We start from the raw sequence: 11,102 nt of genomic DNA, 5'->3' as shown, positions 1-11,102 counted from the left end.
ACATTCTTCACTACCACACTGACAAACAGCCATCAAAACCTCGACTGTCGCAATTGTACGTCGCTGGCAGAGGTTAGTTCTGATTATCACTGTCCGTCCAGGGAAAAGGCTCAGCAATGGACCTAAAATGTATTGATTCAGATAGCAAGACCCACCATCTTCTTTTGTTGTATAAGCACTCTGTACCTTTTACAGCAATAAATATTTCAGTTCACATCGGTTCAGATAGAGATACAGTCATCTGAAGTTTCTGTAATGATTATTTTTGTTACCCTGGAATTCCAGTTCATTTTCTGTTAAAAATCAATTATATGATTCGGCTCTTTTTCTTACATTGATGATATCCTGTTGTATTATTTTAAATTGCAGAGCATGTATTTTTTAAACAGAATTAACAATCACTAGAGTGATAGTTATATATGTTAGACGAGAATTATATTTTCCGAAATTGCTAAATCCATCAAAACAAAACGATGGCTGCAGGACCCGGGTTTTTCCAGTTTTGTTTAAATATTGTAGTAATTTTGCTCAGTGTAGTGAGAAGTAGCGTCTCACTAGAAGCAGATGAAAATGGTTATGTTCTGTATTGTCCGTGTATGGGTAAGTAAGGATAATTTACATGCTTTGCGAAAAAAAAAAAACATGGTATTCACGCCGCAAGCAAAAATGCGAAGGGAAAACACTCTCAGGGTAATTTGGTACTCACCTTCGGAAAAGGCTTTGGAAAGCAACTTGCTTAATAAGCTCAAGACCACTTAAGAGTCACTGGAAAAATAACCAGCGTCGTATGCTCAAAGTTCCCTCGTGCAGAAAGTTAACTTAGGTGGTTAAAACCAGGTCTGGGGTCAAAGCCCCTCATATACGACAAGTTAGGTTAGGTTAGGCCGGATCATTAGTTTTTGTGTTAGGGAATTTTGTGCAGAAGATTACTGCATTCACAACAATTACTGCATATGCTCAAATGATCATGTACAGTAAGGTGAAGGAGAATTATTTTGCTTGGGGGGAACTTTGTGCACACAACACTGGATAATTACAGTGACAAGTTCCACCCCAAGACACCTAGCTTTCTGAGAATGTGGGAGTCAGACACATAAGCAGTTACTGGTAGCTTCAAGGCCTACCTTTAACCCTATATCTAAAGTTACAACTACTGGTAGATTAAATCAGCAGTAGTACAGTACTCAGCATCTGAAGCCAGAGTAGCCCATATCAGATTACCACAATGGTTCATCCATACCCACTTTAGTATTTTGAGTACGGTACCAGTAGTAAAAAAACGATGCATAATATTGATTGTCCTTTGGTCCAAACCTGGCATCCTTTGCCCTTAGAATCATATTTGCATCCTATGATCCTAACAGTGGCAACCTTTGTGTCAGTGTTAGTATGTATAAATGTAAGGCAGAACTTTAGTGTCCTTTGGTCTTAACCTAACTTGATAATGTAGGTATTAGGCTCTGCTAATCAGACCTAAAGGGACCTAACCTAACAATGGAAGCCACATCCTTTGATCTGATCTTTTGAACCATTTGGTTAAAAAATTGGTATCTACTAGCCCAGATCCTAACAGCCTTTGTCCTGGTCAGTACTGAGTAACTGGTGTCTGATTCTATTATCGTTTCAACCCCTAACAGAATTACGAGTTTTTGATCCATTTTTTTGGTATTTTAGAAACTTCTAAGACACTTTTCTTCTATGACATTTTCATCGCAAATTATTTTTATTTTACCCCTGAAGGTTAGGTCAAGTTATGTTCAAGAGTAAAATAAAAATAATTTGCGACAAAAATGCCATAGAAGGAAAGTGTCTTAGAAATGTCTAAAATACCCCCCCAAAAAAAGTTCAAAATCTGGTACAGTAATTCTGTTAGGGGTAGAATCGATAATTTTAACGATTTTCCAGTAGCAACAGTCTCTTCTCCTTACTGATGAGTAGGTGTTCTCGTGGTGAGTATTTTAGTGGATTGAATGGTATTGTCTCAGCCCATTCGTGACAATAAATATATATTTTTTTTCTATGTTTCGCATGTGATTTGTTCAGGTTTTATATACCAGTATATATATTTTTTCAGAAGTGACCTTTTTTTTTTTTTTTTTTTTTTTTAGGTATCCTCTAGCCCCCACAGTAAATTACAAAAATAATATTATGCATTGACCTAACCTTACACAGACCCCAAGCATTTCATTTGTGACCCAAACAAATTCTAGCCTTTCCTTGAGTATTGGTCTCATTTTCCTAAAAAAGCAAGAGTTTGATGATAGAATGCCTGTTACTCACAGAGGCCATGGCAAACTGCCAGGCGCACCTCAGCTGGTGATTGGCTAGAATAAATCATGTGACTCTCATCCTGCAGCAAACTGGTTAGATTTAAGAAAATACTATATCTCTTCTATTATTAATTCAAGAAGTGCCATAATTAAAAGACGTTTGCACAGACGAGCTCTGTCTATACAACTCTTCCAAAATAATTGGATTGATTGAGGGCTGAAAGGACACAGATACCAGTTGGACCAAATGAGGATAATCATTCTTCCATACTTCCAGATGTTTAATGTTTTTTCTGTGTTATTGGGCTGACTTTGTTGCCTGCAATTGTGTGTATAATAATCAGCCAATTCTGACAGTGCACACAGTTTTATTGTATTTTGTTTCACCAGAAAGTTGTTTCTTTCCTGTGAATTTTTTTTACACTTTCTTCATTCATTTCATCCTTTTTAACCCCTTCTGGGCTGATTCTTTGTATGGTACCATAGTTTGCCTTCCCTGAGTCACTGTATTATTACAAATGTAAATTACACCTCACATGACGCTTGTATCACGGCCCATGCAGACCTTCATTGTACCTCATTTGAGGGCTACAGCTCTCCAAAGGTTAAAATGTTACTAGCCTCTGACATACTCTATGTATTGTTCATATTTTTAATTTATTGTTCTTTATTTCTTTATATTTTTCTGTTTTAGAAATCATCATATCCCATTCAATCCTGATTGTATCTTAACTGTTAATAGATTTTACAGTATTGTACTGTATTCAGCCACAGGAAAAAACTCAGGTCTGAATGGGACAAGCCTGAGTTATACATCTTTTTTATTGATTTATTTTTGGACAAGGTTTGATAAATGGTCTAGGAAAAAAAAAAAAGTACAGGTACAGTAGTGTAGGTGCAATAAGTGTATCAGTACCCTTTTAGTTTTCTTTTCTGAAAACTGTTTCACATCACGTTACCATATTTGCTGTAGCAGTACAGCATTAGCTGATAGAGGTAGCCTTTTGGCTGGTTGAATTTCATACCATTTTACTTGGTGATAAAGTATATGTGTGGGTCACTGTACAGTACTTTATAATAACAGTATGTTACACTTTTCCAGGTCGATTTGGAAACCAAGCTGACCATTTCCTTGGAGCACTGGCTTTTGCCAAAGGACTGAATCGCACTCTGGTTCTACCACCATGGGTTGAATATAAGCCTGGAGTTACAAAATCAGTAAGAATGTTTATTAAGATTTTTTCCAAAATTTCAAACTGTTCTTGTTTACATTGTGAAAAGTAATATAATACAGTGGGGATAGGTGGCAGGTAGTGGTGTAGCAGTAGAGTAGTAGTAGTGGTAGTATTAGTAGTACTGTACTGTAATAATACATGGTGGTTGGCCATCACCAAACCTGGTAGGCTCTGCAGTGCATCCTCATTACTCAGAACCGTACATTATCTTCCATGTGTTTTGACATTAGTGGCAGGGCACTTGTCAGGAGTGAATGCCTTTGCTTAGATGCAGCACTTTGGACCCTCATGAGGTGACTGTTTTTTTTTTTTTTTTTTTTTTTTTTTTTTAAGGATAGGTTGATCTCTTTAAATTGTTTGGACTGTGGCTGGCAAACTTCAAGTCTGCTTCGACCCAGAAGGATGATATAGGATTGGGTGTTATTTATTTATTTTTTTATGCAATAGGAAAAGGGAGAAATTAGGAAAATTAATGGAGGGAAAAAAAAATGTACTGAAGGCACCAGTCAATGGCAAACAAACATTTAATTTAAAATATGACGAACATGGCTGTAAGATAGCAGGTGACACTACAACCCCTGCCAGGCTGATTCCTTGTAAGGTAGTTTACCTCTCCTGAGTCATTGTTTTATTGCCAGTGTAAACTGTACCCTGTATGAGGCTGGCAGTTTGGCCTATGCAGACCTTCAGTGTGACTCATATGAGATTGCAGTGGAGCATGGGTTAAGAAGAATGTTTTCTTTTTCTCCATTGTTTCATAGCAGACACTGCTAGGTGAGCATACCCTTTGCTGTAGTGAATCCATGATCAGCTTGGTTCAGTTTCATGTACCTTACCGTATGTACATTCACGTATGATTTTGTTTTTCAGATTCAGGTTCCTTTTGACAAGTACTTTAAGGTGGAGCCATTGCGCAAGTACCACCGAGTAATGACCATGCACCAGTTTATGGAGGAGTTGGCCCCATCTGTGTGGCCGCCAGAGAAAAGGACTGGTTAGTTTCTTGCATCATATACTTGTATTTACTTTCTGAATTTTTTCCTAGCCAGATTTATTGTATGCAGTTTAGTTCATCTCCATTAATTGTTTGTAGCTATAACTTGTTGCTCCCATGTAATGCCTAGCTTGTGTTTATGGTACTGACATAATGAGAAATGAGAAATGGAACTCAGCATTGTAGGACTGATATGTGACATTACTGAAATATTAAAAAGTATGTGAAGGTAGATAGATAGACAGAACTCTCAGGCACCCATGACTCACTCGGCCAAGTCACAGCACTTGGCAATAGCTGTAAGAGTTGTAGTGACCAAAGGAGTTGTAATATTAATAGTATTAACACTTGGGCTTTCATGACTCACCCCCAGCTGAATGTCATCAGATGTGAGCAGAAATACAGTACAATACTGTACTAAAAGTGTCCTGATCATAAAAAGGTTACTGGTAATATTCCCTTGTATAAAACTTATGCAGTATGCTTGTACTTCATTATAAGCAATATGGAGTAGCATAATATGAATACTGAGGTGTAACTCTCAAAATAAACTACCAAGGAAGAGGTGCTGGAAAGTTTCGTAAGCTGATGAGATGATGAACCTGTGACTCAGATACATTTAGTAGGTTGATATGCATAACGAACTGTACTCCGTTCAATTTTAATTTGCCATAAAATTATCATCTCTCTATCTTGGATGCTGAACTGTGACAAGAGATTAGCATTAGAATATGGTGGTAGTCATGAAGAAGTGCTGTGTAAAGACGTAGTATCGTCTTTTTTCCATCACTGAGTTGCAGAAAATGAGCTTGCAAAAGGGAGAAAATCTTTTTCAGATCAGGGTGAATGAACAGTAGTCAGGGGATGTGTTCCAAAATATCACATATTTTTCAGTAACTGGTATTGTAAATCGGTGGATGAAACTTTAGTCTCTTGAATCCAGACATAGATGATTTTAGTTAATCTTGGGGAACCCTGTGGTAGGGAAGGAGTCAGAAAGTCATCGTTAAAGTCCTCCATTATGAAAGGCATCCAAAAACTGAGTAAATAGACATGTGAATTGTTGTTGTTGTTGTGACCCATGACTCAGCAGGATATGAACCCAGTTGACTGCAAGCTTAAGTTGCCCATTTCCTGCTTTCCATTATCCTCCTTGGGGGTTAGGGGTTAGGGAGGGAGTTAACTTTAGTATAACAAGGCAGCCAGTTATATTGGTGCCATCATATGGTGGTGTACATCTCCAGCACTAGGGAAGAGTCAGGTGGATAGAAGAAGGAAGTGGAAAATGCATCCTCAGGTTGAAAATGATAATAGGCAAATTTTCTATAATTAATGATGTACTCAGTGGCAAAAAAATGAATGTCAGAAATGGTTATATATAAGGGGAATTTACTGTAATGTTAATTCTGTTATCCCCTTAGCATTTTGCTATGTGCCACGCCACAACTCTGATGGATGCAATGCTAAAGAAGGCAACCCATTTGGGCCATTTTGGGACACATTTGGAGTGGACTTTGTGGGGTCAGAGTTCTACCGAGGCCTCACCTATGATGTCCACCACCAGAACATGGCCAAGCAGTGGAATGCACTTTATCCTCCTCACCAGTGGCCAGGTGAGTGATGATTATTTTGAACCCCCTCAACATGAATGTGTCATCATTACACACTCTTGTAGCACGTCATTTCCTTGCACCGAAATGTGCTGCATGGTGAATAAAACTGTGACAGTTCCAGCAAGTGATTTGGTGTGGTTGTGACTAGTGTAGTTCAAGCTGAGTATGATATCACTCCAACCAGATGTAGTATTATGTGTGTTTTATTCCATATATCCACTCTCTGTATTCTACACACATTCTTGAACAGCCTAATTGTCACTTTATAGTAGGAAAACTGAGGAGACTAGAAATTATTTCCAATAACTGTTTGTACTATACAGTAATAACCTCTTAGTACTGTAATATGTATGGACTGCTACCAGGCAGTATGTTTCAGCTCAGGGGAGACCTTTCATCCTTTAACCCCTGAAGTATGGTCATAGCTATAATTTTTCCTGTATTTTGGTACTATCAATAACTTTTATTCAGGTCAGGGGAGACCAACTGTAATGAAAGGGTTTATGAAGGCCATTTCTGATACATACGGTTTGAAAAATTTCTCCACTGCTGAGTAATATGACTGGTGGTAGCAAGAACGTTAAGATGTTACTGTTTTGAAGGGCTGATGAGTTAATATGTTTCATGCCAGTGTTGGCATTCACTGGAGCACCAGCAAGCTTCCCAGTTCAGGAGGGCAACCGTCGCCTCCATCGTTACTTGGAGTGGAGTGAGGAGGTCCTGGATAAGGCACGAAGCTTCATCTCAACTTTACCTCGTGGTCCCTTCATTGGCATACACCTTCGCAATGGAATTGATTGGGTGAGCAGTTTTCCACTTTAGAGTTGACAGTATTAGTAAGTCCTCATTATCAGTTGCCATTTTCAGTGTTCTTTTATTCAGTTATAGGATGAGAATGGGGAGATTAAGACAGATGGAAGAAAAATAAGAAGTAGATGGCAATAATATTTTGAAAAACTGGTGAGATACAAAAGATGCATGATTAGGTTTGATGGTGCACAAAAAAGGAATATGATGCCTGGGAATGTGATAATGTCAGAAATGAAGAGTGCTGTGAAGAGGCTGACTGAATGTAGAGGGAACAGATTCTGATGGATACATTCAGAGATGAGAAAATTTAGTGGAAAATTTAGAGGAAAGGGTGATATGAAAAATTTGATTAAAATTTTCCACGTGTGGATGAGTGTTATGCTTAGTACTGATTTTCCTTCTTCTTGTATCCAATCAGGTGAGAGCATGTGAGCACGTGGAACACAGCCCCAATCTGTTTGCCGCACCACAATGCCTCGGCTACCGCAACGAGAATGGCGTTGCCACCCACGACCTCTGTCTGCCCCCTGAAACATCCATCATTAAAAAACTGAAACGTATCATCAAGGCAACAGGTGCATCCAGCATCTTTGTAGCCTCGGATAATGACTACATGATTGATCGGCTCACTACTGCACTCAAGAAGATGAAGGTGGGTTTTCAGAAGGCAGAAAATAAGTTTGAAGGAGTAAGGGAATGAAGTTAGAAAGTTGTGTTGGGTAAGCTGTGGAGTTTTTTTTTACATTTGCTCCTTTGGCTCTTGTCTCATGCCACACACTGTTTGGTATACAATAAGGAGGCTGTTGATTTTAGCAAAGTATCCTTCCTCTTCTGTCTTTCTTTCCTTCAGTCTATCCTCATCCTTTTGCCTATGGGTGACTTTACACTCCCTCTTTTGTCTTTTTTTCCTTCATTCTTTCCTCTTCCTTCTGCCTGTGGGTGACTCTACACTGAGTGACAAGCCAAATCGTTTCCCGTACACCAGGAAACCATTTACTGCTCTGGGTGGTAACCATATAACCAAATCATGGCAGCTGGTGGTTTAGTGGGTAATTACGGCACTCCAATCGAATTGAGCTGGTGAAGGTTTATATCCAAGGGGTGGTTGGGGTTTATTGCTCCCATAATGCCACTCAGGGATGAGTGAGGTTGGTCACTTTCATCTAAAATGTTAGGACCAACTTGCCTAGCCCCGGGCTCCTACGCTTCTCATGGGGCAATGTAGGATTGGCTGATGGATGGATATCTTTGCAGAATTTGAATCTTGTCATCATCTTTTATTCCTTATTTTTGAATCCTACCTCACCAGTGATGATGATGATGATGATGATGATGGTGATGATGATGGTGATGATGATGATGATGATGATGATGATGATGGTGATGGTTAGATTTACTTGATACTGTGTGTACAGAAAAGAAGGGTTGATGTTACACCGTTTAACCTGTTCAGTCCAAGGATATACCGTACAATTTGTTTTACTCCTCCTACCTCCATATAACTTAATTTATTATAGAACAAAGCTTTTAAAATGGAAGGGTTTGATGTAGCCTTCATTATTTCCTTCAGTACAAGCAATCATTCGTAAGGTGAACAAAATTGTATGGATATAGCAATAATAGAATAAAAATTAGTGTGTTTGTGGGGTTGAACCTGGGGACATCATTTTGTTCTTGTCATTTCAATGTGATTTTATTTTTAGCTCAGGATAGATTCTTTGAAGAAAATGGCTTTGACATAGCCTTATTAAACATTGATTTTGCAAGGGCTTTCTTAAGTTGAATAAAATCATCTGGTAGCAGCAAGAATAAACTAAAAAGGACATCACCTGCATTCAAGGAGTTACATGAAACATTGTTGTATTTATTGGCAGGTTTGGTGACAATGAGCACACCACCATTAAGTTATTCAGTACAAACCATTGTTCCTGAGCAGAACAAAATTGACAGGAGATGGCATGAATGAAATGGAACAGTAGCCTCTATGTCGTGGTTTTGAAACTGGTAAATGATGCCTTGTTTTATCTTCAGGTTTTTGTGACAATGAGAGAACCTGCTGACCCTCATACTGATCTGGCCATCCTGGGTCTGTCCAACCACTTCATTGGCAACTGTGTGTCGTCATTTTCTGCCTTTGCCAAGAGGGAACGTGATGTGACTGGCTTTCCATCCTCCTTCTGGGCTTTCCCCATTGAGAAGCCCAAGAAGCCAAGCCACACTGAGCTATAACCCAGCCAGCAGCTAGACTCATACCATAAGCTAAGTGGAGGTGTGGATGTAGTGTAGATAGAGTGCTGTAATTGTTAGAGGTAGTGTAGACACAGATAGTCCTCATTATATATATATATTTTTTTTTAAATCCTTTTTTGCTGTTAGGTCTAGTTATGTATTTACGGAGAAAATTAATAGTTAAAGTTCTAATGCTGCCTATAAATGTAATGTACCAGTTTCCCAGAATTCACAGTATCATCTGTATAGAAAAGTTGTGATTTATTAGAACACACTCCCAACATGTAACAAGGACTTACTGTGCAGGCAGTTCTTGTAAAGCAGGGGAGGGATTCACAGACATATTTACAGCTGTCATAGCCTGGATAAATTTTTGAAGGAAGATCTGGGGACATAGAAAGATTCAGCACTCTCCTTTCCTTGTTCTTCATGCAGAAAACTGACACAGGCAATGATGATTTTCATTCTAATAACTAAGCTTTGCTTGTAGTGTAAGATCACAAGACCTCAGAAAGCTCAGCACACTCCTATCCCTGCCCTTCCTACAAAAAGGAAATCATAGTTACGACAGAATAGGAAGTTTGTGAATCTGGCCTCAGGAATATGTTCCAAATACAGTATTGTAACTTTTTCCATACAATTGGTAACTACTGTAGATTTGGGGGAAGAAGTACATCAGCTGTATAGGTAGCAGTTGAACTTTAAGCCTGTCAAAATATGGTGATGTCTTTTTGTGTTTTATTCTTGCTGCTGCCCAGCATTTTACTCAGATTTGTGGAGTGCCCTCAATGTAAACAGATTAATGAAGGCTGCATTTAACCTCTCCAATTTGAAGAATCTCTCCTGATCTGAATGAAGTAATATGGAGGGTGGTTATTGTTACTGGTGTTGCTGTGGCCCCATGTTCATCTGGACATGAACCTGGTGGACTGCAGGTTGAAGCTGGCCTTTTCCTGCAGTTTGTCATCCTCCTTTTGAGAGTTAGGAAGGGAGTTCATGGATATTTTGTGTAACCAGGCATGGATAGAATCACTGGATCCGAGAGATGGATTAGCAGCTTTTCTGTAATTTGTTGTGGACTTCATAGTAAGAAGCAGGAAAAGGGCAGCTCGAAATGAGGGCTTGCTGTAATTCCTGTTTGATGCAGTGAAAGCAACTCATAGTTGTAGTTTAGTAATACCTGTAGTAGTATGTAGTAGTATGAACAGTACAGTACTTACAAGTATGGAAGTAAAAGCATGTTGAAAGGTGATCCTCAGGGGAAACAACTAACTTTATCTCTTCAGTTTGATAACTTATCTTTGATTTATTCTTGCCACTGCCAAACGATGTTATTCAGATTAGGAGAGTGTTTATGAACTAGAGGAGTTAGATGTAGCCTTCTTTAACCCCTTCAGTATTAGGGGTCCGCCCTGACTTTAATATTGTTCTTTGGTGGTAGCAAGAATGAAATATAAACTGTGTACAGTATACTGTAATTAGATTGAAGGGATTAACTTAGTACAGTCTTCACAGTGTGGATTGTTTGCCAGAGTGTGCAGTTGACTCACAGTTGTTATTTGCCATAGTCTGTGTATGGAGTAACAATACTGATAATAGGATAATTTAGAAGCTTTATGAAAATTAATTTCACTATAAAATTTTAGCCAGTTAAACTGAAGGGGAATAATTTTACATACACAGGACCTGTAGATTATTCCTTTGGACAGACTTAACCTCCAGAACCCAGATGATGTGATTTTTAGCTTATTCTTGCATCTGCCAGATAGTTTTATGAAACTTAGAAAAAGCCTTTTGCATTGAAAGAATGTATCTAACACTTCCAATTTGAAAGGCATGTCATAAGTTGAATAAAATTGTCAGGAGATTGTAAGAATAACATGAAAAAGATATTGTTTGGTCATTGGGTTAATACTTGAAGGGTCACACAAAGCGAGGAGTGACATGTTGC

General features: G+C 38.6%; 1 protein-coding gene across 1 annotated transcript; it reads left to right on the top strand.

The window, feature by feature from the left end:
* Positions 1 to 485: 485 nt before the first annotated feature.
* O-fut1 (O-fucosyltransferase 1) lies at positions 486 to 9,739 on the top strand. The gene is made up of 7 exons (XM_080286124.1): positions 486 to 600; positions 3,373 to 3,488; positions 4,376 to 4,499; positions 5,921 to 6,112; positions 6,744 to 6,913; positions 7,341 to 7,574; positions 8,954 to 9,739. Exons 1-7 carry the CDS (start codon positions 597 to 599, stop codon positions 9,149 to 9,151), a joined length of 1,038 nt encoding a protein of 345 aa, XP_080142250.1. The 5' UTR covers positions 486 to 596; the 3' UTR covers positions 9,152 to 9,739.
* The last annotated feature ends 1,363 nt before the right edge of the window (positions 9,740 to 11,102 follow it).

The sequence above is a fragment of the Coenobita brevimanus genome, chromosome 110 (genome assembly GCF_032717465.1).
Source record: "Coenobita brevimanus isolate Jiangsu-jjx chromosome 110, ASM3271746v2, whole genome shotgun sequence".
Taxonomy (NCBI): domain Eukaryota; kingdom Metazoa; phylum Arthropoda; class Malacostraca; order Decapoda; family Coenobitidae; genus Coenobita; species Coenobita brevimanus.
The sequence above is the reverse complement of the archived record's forward strand: the minus strand, read 5'-3'. Positions and strand labels throughout refer to the sequence as shown.